The sequence below is a fragment of the Panthera onca genome, chromosome A2, assembly GCF_046562875.1.
Source record: "Panthera onca isolate mPanOnc1 chromosome A2, mPanOnc1 haplotype 2, whole genome shotgun sequence".
NCBI lineage: Eukaryota > Metazoa > Chordata > Mammalia > Carnivora > Felidae > Panthera > Panthera onca.
In genome coordinates this window covers 21,108,224-21,122,360 of record NC_138340.1, presented here as the reverse complement: position 1 = coordinate 21,122,360, position 14,137 = coordinate 21,108,224, and the positions used below count along the sequence as shown (strand labels likewise).

General features: G+C 59.0%; 1 protein-coding gene across 3 annotated transcripts; it reads left to right on the top strand.

Moving 5' to 3' along the window:
- The first annotated feature begins 3,224 nt into the window (after window positions 1-3,224).
- Window positions 3,225-13,468, top strand: SEMA3G (semaphorin 3G). 3 transcript variants are annotated; one of them, XM_060631204.3, is made up of 16 exons: window positions 3,225-3,410; window positions 5,192-5,352; window positions 5,453-5,515; window positions 5,777-5,896; window positions 6,172-6,262; window positions 6,386-6,502; window positions 6,736-6,881; window positions 7,082-7,196; window positions 7,290-7,359; window positions 7,663-7,807; window positions 8,082-8,313; window positions 8,424-8,515; window positions 9,185-9,226; window positions 10,212-10,440; window positions 10,710-10,849; window positions 12,170-13,468. In XM_060631204.3, exons 1-16 carry the CDS (start codon window positions 3,302-3,304, stop codon window positions 12,608-12,610), a joined length of 2,313 nt encoding a protein of 770 aa, XP_060487187.2. In that variant the 5' UTR covers window positions 3,225-3,301; the 3' UTR covers window positions 12,611-13,468. The 3 variants fall into 3 exon arrangements, with proteins under 3 accessions (XP_060487187.2, XP_060487188.2, XP_060487189.2); XM_060631205.3 differs by lacking the exon at window positions 5,777-5,896; XM_060631206.3 differs by lacking the exons at window positions 3,225-3,410; window positions 6,172-6,262 and having other exon boundaries at window positions 5,225-5,352.
- The last annotated feature ends 669 nt before the right edge of the window (window positions 13,469-14,137 follow it).

Here is a 14,137-nt window from a genome sequence, read left to right as displayed (position 1 = left end):
TGAAGTCTTACAGGAAATGCACCGAAGCTGCAGGGAGATGTGGAGTCCAGGGACGCTCATTGAAGGAGGTGGGGCAGGGAATGATTGGGAAAAACCCAGTGAAGCTGGCAAAGGGTGATGCAAGACACAGAGGCAAGCCTACAGAAGGTTGGTGGCAACGTGTCTCTGGGGAGTGTTTTAAGGGTCTGCTTCTAAGTGCTGGGCCCCCTGGATCCAAGCTGGACAAGGAGACAGGGGCTGGAATGGAGGCAACTAAGAAAGAACCGTGGCAGTGGGGTTACTGAGTGCAGGAGAGGGTGCCCAGGGGAAGACATGTTCTGAACAGAGACGCCGAAGGTTACCTCCCTATTGGTGGTGAGCTGGAGGATGGGTGGCTGATGTGGGGGCAGGGGGAGGTGGTTGTCTGCGAGGAGAACCGGGGGGAGAGGGGGGCACCCGGGGGATGTGGGATGCTGTTGGGATTGGGAAAGAAGAGAGAAACTCCAAGAGTTAAGCTTTCTGTGAACAAAACAGGAGGATGGCTGGACCAGCTATCAAGAGGTTACATGTGGGTAGGGGGGTGGCTGGCTGTGCCTTAAAGAGAGGTCCAGAGTCAGGGGGAGCCTGTGCGATTGTCCCAATGTCTCTTCTAGAATGAGTCTGGTTGGGGAGGAACCAGAGGCATCCATTCCTTCCAGGCATGCTCACCCCAGAATTCTAGCTGGGAGAGGCCGGGTGGGCTATGGCCCTCCACATACCTACCTGGTGGCGCCTGATGTGTGAGCACGAACATCACACATGTATATGGCCACGGGCTCACAAGTTCCCATCAGCACGTGGCACTAAGCTCCCTACATGTATCACCTAATTTGACTGTTTTGCTGTATTCAGTCCTCTCCCTTTTTTCTGCACTGTGTGTCATCCTTTGCCTAGATAGTGCTTCCTCCATGAAGCCTCCCTTGATTTCTTGATCAGAATCAATTACCGGAGTCTCCTGCTGCCCTACCTTTTCATATTATGATTGTCTGGTTGCTGCCTGCTGCTCCAGGGTCTTTGGTTTCTGCTGAGTGGCCCCACTGCCAAAGCACAGGGCTTGACACGGTGGGCAGCTTTAGGACCTCCTGCAGTTCCCTCTTTGTCCAGTAGATGGCACAAGATGCTCGTGGCTGGGCCCATCTATCTGACCCTCAGAGTCTGTTTTCCAACTTACAGCCAGCAAGCATTGGCCTTCACAGAAGATCCTTACCCCCTTCCCTGACTGGGAAAATGAGGCCCAAAGAGGGAGAAGACCTGCCCGAGGCCATACAACAAGTTAACAGTAGACCTGGGGCTCCCAGCCCCCGCCACAGGCTGTTTTTCTGCAGTGTGGAGTGGCCTGCCCTGTGCATCCTGCTCCAATAGACCCGGGTCTCCCTGCAGCTGCAGCTGGGTGCCTAGCTAAACTGAGACCCCCAGGGTGAGCTGGCTGACTGAGGAGCTGTGGGCCTCCTGCCCACAGCTGGTGGCCACATGCTAAATGAGAGGCTATGTCCAACCCAATCTTCAGCCAGACGTTGGCCCCCAGCCCGGTTTTCAGGCTGAAACATCTCCCCAGGAAGATAGAGGCAGAGGGGCTCCAGCCTTCTGAGGGCTCATGACATAATCACCACCATGGCAGGCCCTGAACAAGCACACCTCACTGGTATAGAGCCTGTTACCCCCAAGGTGGCTGCTCCCTGCCCACGGAAGGAGGAGACTGAGGCCCAAAGAGGGAAAGGCTTTAGCCAAGTTTCTCCAAGGAGCCAGAGGCTGGGTGAGCTGACACTAGTCCCTGGCCTCCCTGAGAAATCCCTTGCCCAATGCCAGGAGGCATTGCATATGCCCTGGGAAGAGGCATATATGTATTATGGGGAGATGGAGACAGGGAGACAGGGTTCCAGGTCCCTGGGTCATTCTCATGCTGACTCTAGGAGCCAACCTGTTTCCCTTGCAGGGATGAGATGGGGGTGGGGGAGACAGGACCCCAGTACTCCAGGAGCCCCAGAAGATAAAGAGAGTCCCAGGAAGGGCCAGGGCTAAGCGGAGTCTGTTCTCAGCCTGCTGTGTGGCCTGAGCCAGGTCCTTCTCTTTCTAATGCCCCCAAGTTTCCTGACCACTATCTAAGGGCTCAGGCTCGTCCACCTGGGAGACCTAATTTGCAGGAGTTTCTAGAATCCTTGGAGCTCCAACTCTAGCTGAAGTTTGAAATCTTAGTGCCTAGAGCCTCAGATATGAGTAAAGGGCTCTGGGGTGGAGTACTGTGGGTGAGGGGGTACAGAGACAGGAGCTGCTGTGGGATGGGGGGCATAGGGAAGTCCCCTTACTTACCCCTACTCAACCCCTCAGCCTTCTGTCTCCCTTGTCTGGCTTCTGTGGCTCTCCTGCCCTGAACCGGTGCTCAGGCTAGAGGGAGTAAGGGTGTGAGCACCCCACCTCCACCTTCACCCCGAAGGGATCGTGTGTGTGTGTAGGGTCTGTGTGCAGAGGGGAACTCTGGGAAGAACCCACCACTCACCTGGTGACATTCTGGGCCGTGGAGCTCTGGTGGGCCTGGAGGGCTGAGGGACACAGCAATGGGAGAGTTCCCTAGCATGAAGTGGATCCTGTCCTCTGCCCCAGTGAGCTGGGATGGGGCCTGGAGACCAGACGGGGACAGGGCTGGGTGGAGGAGGCTGGGCTCATCTTTTGCCAACCCCAGATCTATGAAGTGTAGCCAGACTTCCAGCCCCCACCCAAAGCATGGAGTCCCTTGGGCTGGAATGACCCTCCCAGGCAACTTGGGCCCTGCCAAGGGAGCTGGGGAGCCAGGCCAGTGCTTCAGGGGGCTGGACCTTCCTGGTATCAGGGATCTGGGCCCAGAGTCAGTTTGTCTTTGTCATGGAGACTGTCACGGGCAATGGAAGGACAGGGAACAAAGAAGAGCCCAGCTAGACCTCTAGCCAGCCCACCAACCTCTGATCTCTGACCCCTGACCTCCCTTCCAGGCTATCTCTGGAGACTTGGGTTTGTGAACATTTTGTGTAAGCCGCCCACATCCCAGCTGGGAAAGAGTCTCCCCAATGGGGAGCCTGCCAATCTGACACAGAGGCATTAACCAGGCCAGCCCGGGTGGAGAGAGAGGCAGCAGGTGGATGGCAGGGGCCCCTCCCCCATCTCCTTCCCTCCTCCTCCCGCCTCCCTGGCCCTACAGGGGGTGGAGCCCCTGCCTTATAAGTGTCAGGCCTGGCGGCAACGGAGCAAACTACAACCAGCAGCGGACTGAGGGCGGCTCTGCTGGGCAGCGTGGTGCCCTTGGTTCCCCAGCATGGCCCCCTCGGCCTGGGCCATCTGCTGCATGCTGGGAGGACTCCTGCTCCTCGGGGGCAGCCCCAGCCCTGGCCCCAGCGTGCCTCGCCTGCGGCTCTCCTACCGAGGTAGGGGCAGTGCGCGCCCTGTTCATGTGCGCATTTGTGGGACCCTGGGACTCTGTGACATCCCCAGCTGGGGGGGCCCCAGCTAGCCCCGGGCAATCTCTTCTGCCAGCCGGAGGTCACTTCCACACAGCACAGACTGTGGGAAGGACTTCACGGAGATGGTTCTCCAGCTGAGTTGCCACCAGAGGCAGGAACTGGGGAGGAGGACCGGGGGCATGGGCAGGTCCCAGGAGGGTGGAGGTGGGAGAAACAGAGACACAGAGGACAACCTGAGGGGGCTTCTGAGAAAAGGAGAGGGGCATGGAAACCCTGAGAGGCCTCCTTAGAGATGGGCAGGGAGAGATGGGGAGGGATGGAGAGGACAGGTCTGCAAGATCCTGAGGTGTACACTCAGCCTGGGCTCCTTGCCCGGGGTGGGCAGTGAGAAGCAGGGCAGCAGCCTGTGGTGGGGGCCCTCACCCTATCTCCACAGCCTTGCCCCCTCTGCCTCTTGCAGCCCACTTCACAGTGCTGGCCTTTGCTCCTCCCTCTCTGTCCCAGAGGCTCTTCACAGCCCAGCAGTGATTTCAGCCTCCTCTCTCTGCCCATCCTGGCCCGGTGGGGGGCGGGGGGCAGTCCTCAGCAGATCTAACCTGATATGCTGTGCTGTAGCTGGCACAGTCTGTGGAGAGGGTCCCCAGGAAAGGTCCCTGAGACATAGACTCTCCATGATTCTTCTTCTTGGGGAAACCAGAGGGGTGACCACCTTCCCCTGGGCACCCCAATCCAAGTGGAGAGACCCAGGCCTGCTCCGGGGACTGAGGGGGGAGACGTGGCTCCACTCTGGAGAGTGTAGCTGGGTCTGGGGGCAGAAGGTGGTCTTGCTCTGGGAGCTATGGTTTGGGGGGGGAAAGTAAAAAAAATAAAGCCCAAATAGGGCAAATCCCCTCTAAAGTACTGTCAGTCATGGAAGGCTTCCTGGAAGAGGCTGTTGATGAGTTTGGGGGTGGAGTGGGTGCTGGGCTTGCCACCTTGGATGGGTATCCTCTGAGCAGGCACAGGATAGCCGGCCTTCCCAAGGGTAGCCAATGCTCATTCCCACCATATCCTTCTGCCTGCCCGCTTGACCACCTGTTACCTCCACCTCCCTAGCCAACCCCCAAGGACCTATTTCATGATCCTTGGCTCCTGGGGCCAGCATCCCCAGCCAGCCACCCCCAACCCCCTGCGTCTGGGAAGGCAGTGTCTATGGAGGAGAAAGTCTTCCTTCATCACATCCCTGGATTAGAGCCTTGAGCTCTGCCTGGCCATACCTGACCTTTCCCATACCCAGGCCTTTGCCAGGTGTTCTCTCTGCTGGGAATGCTCTCCCCTGTCTGTCCGCTTGTCCCACTGAGTCAGTCTTGCACACCGCTCAGACTAACCCACCCTTCCTCCAGGCTCTTCCAGCACTTTGCTCAGCTTGCTACCGTAAGTTCTGACAGCGGGGCCAGCAGGGTCATCTTCCTTGGGGACTGGGTAGGGCACAGATGGGCCTGTGGGAAGGATATGTTAACTGAAGGATTAAGGGACCAAGGAATGGAGTGGTAGGAAGCAGGGCTCAGGGCCCCCCTGTCCCACCCACCCCCAGGAGGCAATTCTCAGAAGCGCTCCAGCGGGCCTATGGATGGAAACATTTTCCAGATGTGAGGGGGCGGGGGTGGTGAGGGGCGGTGAATGCACAGCTGGGACCCTCTACCTCCACATCTTAGCTGGAGAAGTGCGCTGAGCAGTAGGCACTGACTACCCTTGCTCCCTCCTAGATCTCCTGTCTGCCAACCGTTCTGCTGTCTTTCTGGGTCCCCGGGGCTCCCTGGACCTTCGGGCCATGTACCTGGATGAGTACCGGGACCGCCTTTTTCTGGGGGGCCGTGATGCCATCTACTCTCTGCGGCTGGATCAGTCATGGCCGGATCCCCGGGAGGTGAGCTGGACTGACAGAGGGAAGGGTCTGTCTGAGAGCTAGGAGGCCAGATGGTGAAACTGAGGCTGTGAGGTCAGGAGTCAATTAGGCTGTGTTTCAGGTCCTGTGGCCACCACAGCCAGGACAGAAGGAGGAGTGTGTTCGCAAGGGAAGAGATCCTTTGGTGAGTGCTGTCAGAAGTGACTGACCCCCAGCCCTGACCAACACCCAGGTCTTGACCCCCAGGATAGCCTGTAGCCACTCCCCCAGGTGCTTACACTAGGGGCATTTGGAGCAGATCCTGAGGGCTCTTGAAGGTCTGTGAAGAATGTCATCCCCACCCTAGATCTCCAGAACTGATCAGCCAGGCAGGGCTGAGCCTTGGGGCCCAAGGAGATGGTAAAGACCCCTTCATCCCCTCCACCCTGCCCCTTCTCTCTGCTAGGTGGAGTGTGCCAATTTTGTGCGGGTCCTACAGCCCCACAACCGGACCCACCTACTGGCATGTGGCACTGGGGCCTTCCAGCCCACCTGTGCCCTCATCACGGTTGGGCATCGTGGGGAGGTGAGCCTGGGGCAGGCCCCACAAGGGACTGGGAAGCAGTGACATTTCCTCCCTGCTGTCTGAACGCTCCTCATTGAGCCTGGCTTGGGGCAGAGGGGTCAGGGGCCTGAAAGGGATCTTTGTGCCAGGCTGACCCCTTTGGCGAGGCCCTGAATGAGGGCGCCTTCTGCCCACCCCCACTCTCATCGCTGCACGCGATGGCCACTTCCCCAGGCGGGGGGCTGGTGCTGTTTTCCTAGGTGACACCCTTCCCTCCCTTCCTCCCTCTCGGGCAGCACGTGCTCCACCTGGAGCCCAGCAGTGTGCAAAGTGGGCGGGGGCGGTGTCCACATGAGCCCAGCAGTCCCTTCGCCAGCACCTTTGTAGGTGGGTGATGCCCAGGCCTGGGCGGGCACAAGGAGGGGGGAGCCTGCCGATGTCCTTGGGAAGAAATGGGGCCAGCTATGGGGCCTGGCCCTCCTCCCTTGATTCTGCCCCACCCTCACCCAGGTGGGGAGCTGTACACGGGCCTCACAGCTGACTTCCTGGGGCGCGAGGCCATGATCTTCCGGACTGGGGGTCCCCGACCAGCTTTACGTTCTGACTCTGACCAGAACCTCCTTCACGGTGAGCCCAGGGTCTGCCCAGGGCAGGGCTGGCTGGGATCTGCCCCTGGCACCAGCAGGGAGGTAGGAGAGCTGGCACTGGAGTGGGGATGGCCCTACCCTACTCTACTCCCTGGGACCCCAGCCTCCCGTGGGGTCCCTGTGCCTCTTGCCCTCCACGCTGGGTTCAGCAACCTCCCCATCCTCCCCCATAAGGCGCCCCCCCCCAACCAGCTGCACCCTGTTACCTCCCAGACCCCCGGTTTGTGATGGCCGCCCGGATTGCCGACAACTCTGACCAGGATGATGACAAGGTGTACTTCTTCTTCTCGGAAACTGTGCCCTCGCCCGATGGTGGCCCAGGCCGTGTCACGGTCAGCCGCGTGGGCCGTGTCTGCGTGGTGAGAGCTGTGAAGAGGCGGTGAGGTTCAGATCCTCACCGCACCCCCTTCCTACGCCCATCCCCACCAGCGGCAGAGGGAAACTGAGGCAAGGGTGTGAAGCCAACATCCAAGCCTCTGCCTGCAAGGGTGAGGGTGGAGGAACAGGAGGGGGCCCCACCCCCTGGGGCTCAGGGCTGATTCTGGCCTTCCACCCCCAGAATGACGCCGGTGGCCAGCGAGTGCTGGTGAACAAATGGAGCACCTTTCTCAAGGCCAGGCTGGTGTGCTCAGTGCCTGGCCCTGGTGGTGCTGAGACCCACTTTGACCAGCTGGGTGAGGGCATGGCCGGAGGCAGGCCTGGGTGTGGGTGCGGAGGGCTCAGAGTCAGTGAGCGGGGGGCATTGACTGTGGCCCTCTGTCTCCCAGAGGATGTGTTCCTGCTGTGGCCCAGCGCAGGGAAAACCCTTGAGGTGTACGCCCTGTTCAGCACAGTCAGGTGGGCACATGGGCCTCCCCTCACACCCCCACCCTTGGTTCCAGTCTCTGCACTCCTAGCGTCCTCTGCTGAGCCTCTGCTTGCGTGTCCCAACTTTACCGTGGGTCCCTGTCTCTATCTCCGACTCAATAACTCTGAGGCTCTGTGTCTATCTCCCTCTCTTTGTCTCTGCCTGGGTGTCCTCGTTTTTCAGTCTCTGTTGACTTCAGGCACCATCATCCTCTGTCCTGTCCATGGATAGGTTGCCCCCTCCCCACCTGTGACAGCCACCCTGGCCTGACTATCCCTGTCCGCCCTTGGCAGTGCTGTGTTCCAGGGCTTTGCCGTCTGTGTGTACCACATGGAGGATATCTGGGAGGTCTTCAGGGGACCCTTTGCCCACCAAGATGGTCCCCAGCACCAGTGGGGACCCTATGGGGGCAAGGTGCCCTTCCCTCGCCCTGGAGTGGTGAGTATCTGCCTGGAAGCCAGGCCAGGGAAGAGGGCTGAGCCGATACCAGAGGGACTGTACCTTGGGATGACCTTGTGGTTGAGCTGGGACTCCAGGGGAGCCAGGTGGGGTAAGGAGGGGAGCAGAGCCCTGCCACATTAAGGAGTCTCTGCTACAGCAAGAGCAGTCCCCCCAAGGTGGGCATGCCCAGCAGTGGGGCCTGGAAACAGGATGGGGTGGGGGACGTGCGGCCCCAGGATGTTTCAGGTGCTCCCTTTGCTGCCGCTCACAGTGCCCCAGCAAGATGACAGCGCAGCCAGGACGACCCTTTGGCAGCACCAAGAACTACCCAGATGAGGTGCTGCAGTTTGCCCGAGCCCACCCACTTATGTTCTGGCCCGTGCGGCCACAGCAGGGCCGCCCTGTCCTTGTCAAAACGCACCTGGCCCAGCAGTTGCGCCAGATTGTGGTGGACCGCGTGGAGGCAGAGGACGGGACCTACGACGTCATCTTCCTGGGGACTGGTGGGTGGGCTGAGTGGGGTGGATGGGCTGGGGAGGTGTGTCTCTGGTTGGGGGGTGGGGCAAGCCACTCCTTCTTCTCCCACTGATCCTTCCCTCCTGCCCTGCCCCAGACTCAGGCTCTGTGCTCAAGGTCATCGCCCTCCAGGGTGGGGCCTCCACTGAGTCTGAGGAGGTGGTTTTGGAGGAACTCCAGGTGTTCAAGGTGAGTGGGGTCTTGGGAAAGGGGGAACTGATGGGAGGGGTCCCCTCCAGCTCCACTGCTGGGTCTAGGCCTGGCCACGGGGACAGAGGAGCAAAATACAAGGAGATAGGCCTGTCTTTACTGAACCTGCAGCCAGTGGGAAGTGCAAGTGAGACACTGGCTGCCGCAGGGCCTTGCTGGTGCGTTTATCTGGCTGTGGGGCCCAGAGAAAAGTCGGAGGGCCCAGGGAGGGGCGTCCAAGGTGATCACCCCTTGACAAAGCCCTGCTAGGCTCAAGCAACAGTGAGGGGGTGGCTGAGACCCCAAGTCCCCATGGGGTTCTGTTGGCCCCCCAACTACAGAGCGAGGCAGGGCATCACGTGCATGTGGGGGACTGCTGTGCTCCCAACATGGGATGGGTGATGTGGGACAGCTGCCTCATTGCTGGACAGCAGGGGTGTGGGAGGGGACACTGGAGCTTTGTGCTCCTTGGAGGCCAGCCAGGGTGAGGGGACCTTTCTAATAACCCGACGTCTGGGAAAGACCGTCTGGCCTTAGTTGCCAGGGAGCGCACTGACCCAGGCTGGGAGTCAGGTGGCTCCCATGCAGGGGCTGGAGGAGGCCGAAAGCAGGGATGCAGGGGAGGTCTGGCCCAACCCACCCATCCCTGAGACCCTGCTCCTTCCCCAGGTGCCGACACCCATCACTGAGATGGAGATCTCTGTCAAAAGGGTAAGAGCAGCTGCCATCCCTCCCTCCTTCTCCCTCTAACCCCTCACCTGAAGCTCTGAGCAAGGCCGCTTTCTGGAAGGTGCTGCAATAGGCCATGGGGATGCCTGATTAGGCCTTGCAACGAGGCTTGAGGGTCCGGCGGGGAGCTGAGACCTCACGCATGAAACCAGTGGGCAGTGGGAATCCTGAGTGAGACTGTGTTCAGATAAGGGGAGAGCCACAAAGGCCAGTCCCTCTGGGGAGACAGAAACATGCTTGGAAACAAAATCCGGAATTTTTTTATTGAAAAAAATTTTTTAATGTTTCTTCTTTTTTTTTTTTTTTGAGAGAGAGAGAGAGAGAGAGAGAGAGAGAGAGACTGAGCATGGGTCAGGGAGAGGCAGAGAGAGAAGGAGACACAGAACCCAAAGCAGCTCCAGGCTGTCAGCACAGAGCCTGATGCGGGGCTCGAATACACAGACCTTGAGATCATGACCTGAGCCGAAGTTGGCCACTCAACCTACTGAGCCACCCAGGCACCCCCATAATTTAAATCAAATAGGGCAGAGCCACTTTTTAGAGGCCTGCTATGTCCTTTTGCAAGTGGCAAAATCTCCTCAAGTTATTCTGCCCCAGTTTATCTTTGGGTAAATCCCAACTTTTGTATTAGGATTGCTTGAGGCAGAGTGCACCTCTAAGGTCAGAGGCAAGTCAGGATAAAGGTTATTGAGGTTGAGGGCAAAAGTCAGCAGCAGGAAGGGCCTGGAGAAACCCCTTAGAGAAGAGCCCCCCGGGTCTGCCCCGTGCCTTCCTTCCGTGTCCTAGAACAGGATCTGGTGCATATCAGGTGGGTGATCAACATTTTTGGTTTCTGGGGATACATCCAAGAGGTTCTGGAAGACTGCCTGAAAATGGTGGGGGTCTCAGGAAGCCCAAGAGGGCCAAGAGCCTAGTTGCTTCTAGGTGGGGCCCAGGCTCACCTTGGCTCTGCTTGTGTCCCCCCCAGCAAATGCTGTACGTGGGCTCGAGGCTGGGCGTGGCTCGGCTGCAGCTGCACCACTGTGAAACCTACGGCAGTGCCTGTGCTGAGTGCTGCCTGGCCCGGGACCCATACTGTGCCTGGGACGGTGCCTCCTGTACCCGCTACCGGCCTGGCACCAGCAAGCGCCGGTTCCGCAGGCAGGACATCCGGCATGGCAACCCTGCCCTGCAGTGCCTGGGGGAGAGCCAGGAAGGTGAGTGGTGGCAGGCATGGGGGCCCCTCCTCACCCCTCTGGCCCGGGCTCAACCCCTGCAAAGTGTGGTCTCAGGCTGGTCCTGTTTTATTTAACACCCAGCCCTCAGTTTTCCTACATGTGCAGCTCTTGTCAGTATACTGGGGAAGGAAGGGTCTTTGGACAGAATGAATGGCTTGGGGATTGATGGACACTTAGGTCCTTGTCACACTGGTGGGGGCCCTGGGGGCCCACAGTACTGAGCCGAGCCCCCCTCCATCTCCCTCCAGACGAGGCTACAGGCCCCATGGCGGCCACCACAGTCTACGGCACGGAGCACAACAGCACCTTCCTGGAGTGCCTGCCCAAGTCTTCCCAGGCTGCTGTGCACTGGTTCTTGCAGAGGCCAGGGGGTCAGGGACCCGACCGGGTGAGCAAAGACCTTGCCTCCAACCTGCACATGTCCTGATCTCACATCCCTCCCTGACCCCAAGTCCTGATCTCTAGGAAGGGGCTCTAGGGGGAACCTGCCAAGGTCAACTGAAGAAGAGTGTGCATTAAGTGCCTGCAGTGCCTGGAAGGAGGTACCCCTCTTCCTGCCTCCAGGAATGCCCAGGCCAGACGTGGCTGCAACCCTTCCTGTGACAGAGAGCCCACTAACTCCCAGGCACTGAACTGAGCTCTGGGAGGTGGGTAGTAGAGATGGAAGAGAGTCTGGTCTAGTCAAGAAGCCCCCCAGGCTCACACATATGGCTCATCTTTGCAGGCCTCTCTTTCCCATGGGTTCTTGGTTCTCCTCTGCTCCAGGGTGGTGCCTAAACCACTGAAACTTGCACACACACACACACACACCCCTACACACATACCCACTGCCTAGCCCCACACTTCCTCCCTGGAGTCCAGCTGTCTGCCCAGGCCCTCTCCTCCCCCATCCGGAAAAGTCTGTCAACCCCAGAAATGGCCTCAGTCTGGGGCCTGATTAGGGTGTGGGTGGGGCAGGGTGAGGAACCATTCTCCAGCCTCTCTCAGGGGCAGAGAAGGGGAGGGAGTGCCTTGATTACAGGAGGGGCTCTCCTTCCAGCTTGGGAACTGGGGGAGGCCAGCTTTGGGCCAGCTGTTGGGCTAGGCACGATGAGCACACCCCCAGGGGGCCAGGCACAGGGAACAACAAGATGGTTACACAATACTTACCGCCCAGGCAGTCCCGCCTCAACGTACAGATGTGCAGACATCCAGGTGGGATCAGAGTAGCGCTCCTGCCTCCTGCACTGTGATGGGCACTCAGCCCACCCCTGGTTGGGGGACTGAACAGTGCAGACAAGGACAGGGGAGAGAGAGAGAGAGAGAGAGAGAGAAAGGAAAGTGGAGGGGACTTCTAGTCCTAGGGCTATGGGTATAGCCCTCCCTGAATAAAAACCCATAAATACCCCTCTGCCCACTCTATCCCCAGGGACTATGTGGCAGGGCTCCCAAAGGCCAAGGTAGGTGCCACAGAGCTCTGACTAGGGGAGAAACCAGTCAGTGAAATCTTTGAAAAGCCTCCTTTGCAGGCCCTGTCCTGGGTTATAGGAAGATGAGACCCCGCCTGCAATTGGCTCACAGTGCTGAGCCAGCCTGGGAAGGAGAGATGGGGAGGGGAAATGCTTAAGCACCAGGTCCTGAAATGCGAAGTTGGAAAAGCAGGGAGAGTAACTGATGTTGTGTGTGCCCTACTCCATGTCCCCCTCATCCCCTCCCCCACCTCCCACAGGTAAAGACAGATGAGAGAGTCCTGCAAACAGAGCAGGGGCTGCTGTTCCGCAGACTCAGCCATCTGGATGCGGGCATCTACACCTGCAAGACACTGGAGCACGGCTTCTCCCAGACTGTGGTCCGCCTGGCTCTGGAGGTGATTGTGGCCACACAGCTCAACGGCCTGTTTCCTCGGGATCCAAGGCCAGAGGAGACCCCAGGCTGGGGAGGCCTGGCCTCCACCCCCTCCAAGGCCTGGTATAAGGACATCCTGCAGCTCATCGGCTTCGCCAACCTGCCCCGGGTGGACGAGTACTGTGAGCGCGTGTGGTGCCCTTCCAGGAGCCGGGGCAAACAGGCCAAGGGCAAGAGCTGGGCAGGGCTGGAGCTGGGCAAGAAGGTGAAGAGCCGGGGGCAGACCGAGCGCAATCGGACGCCCCGGGAGGTGGAGGCCACATAGAAGAGGGTGGAGGAGAGGGTGGTCGGGATGGACCAGGTGGCCCAGAAACCCCCAGAGTCTCCCACCCACCCAGCTAGGGCTAAGGGGAGGGGGGAAGCATGCCTGACTGCCTCTTAGAGGCGGGAGTCTCTGCCCCCCATACTTCTACCAGGCTGCCCACAGGAAAAGCTGGGGCTTGATGGAGGGCCCTGTGTCCAAGGCCTGTTCCTGCCCCTCTGTGCTCTCAGTCCTAGGCTGGAGCCAGCACCCTCTGTCTGCTGCCAACCCCAGTGGGCCTGCTGTTTGTTTTCAGACATGGTCCCCAGAGTACATTTCCGGCTGTGCCCGGAGGTGAGAGGCCTGGGTGGTTCTTTCCCAGCCAGCAGAACAATGGCCATTCTGAATGACCCTTGGAGTGGGCGTTTGGGTGCGTCTGAGGAGGTGTCTGGGCAAGGGGCCCTTAGGCAGCCAGAGGAGGATGGAAGTTGCCTCTATGCTAGCACCCATTAAGAGGACCTACTGTGAGTTGGGGCAGGGAAGGGGAGGGGCAGAGAAGGTGGAACAGCAAGCCCCTCCCCCCACTTGGGGTGGCTCCCTGCCACTGCCCACCACTTCTTCTCCATGACAGAGTCATAGAAGCATTGACAGCCAGAGCTCCCGGGCCCCTGGTCTGGGTCTCAGGCACTACTTCATAAACCAAGCAGTGTCTCTACAGCCTGACTTCTCTTCCCCAGACCCCAAGCTGCCAGGCCAGATTTCCTGGGATGCCCAGACCTCTGATGGGAGTCCCCCTCCCCACCATCAGGGGCTGCAAGCTGATGAAGGGAGAGGGTAGGTTCTAGGAGGATTCTAGGTTCTGTGGACTAGAGATGGGGAGAGGGGAGCAGGGGAAGTATGGGGCAGGAGGGGGGGGCTGTCTCTCACTGGGTGGTACAAGCATGCTCACAGCTGGGGAGGGAGGGAATGTGGCAGCTCCCCGAGTAAGCTACAGCTGGTGGGCAGGCGCAGGCCCAGGGCTTTGCCAGGGCCACAGAGGGTTGAGACACTTCTGAGGTGGGGAGAGGGTGAGACCCCCAGGATGGGCTATGGGACCCCAGGCAGGCATTCTCAAGAACCCAGGATAGCATCAATTAGCTCAGGAGCCACAGGGGAAACAAGATGTTTTCCCTCTGGGATCGTTGGTTTCTGTTAAATAATGGTTGGTTATAAATGGTTTCATTTATGAAGATTTTCTCTCTTAAGGGAAGAAATTAGAAGGAAAAAAAGCTGCTAAATCCTGCTTGTTCTTGGAGGTGACACTCAGGTGGCCAGGATGCATTTTGTCTGGGTGTGTAGGGAGGTGTTTTTGCCAACAGCAGGGATGTGTTTCTTGGGCTGGGGAGCACAGAGGGGGAGGAGAAGGAGGACTAAATGAAAAGTCATTCCCAGACTGCATATGAGCAAGTTAATGACGCACAAAACTGACAGGAGGGGACAAGAGCATCAGGTTTGAGATTCCCTCCATGAGAAAAACTAAGATGAAGAAAGGAGGGGGAAAAACAGATAAAA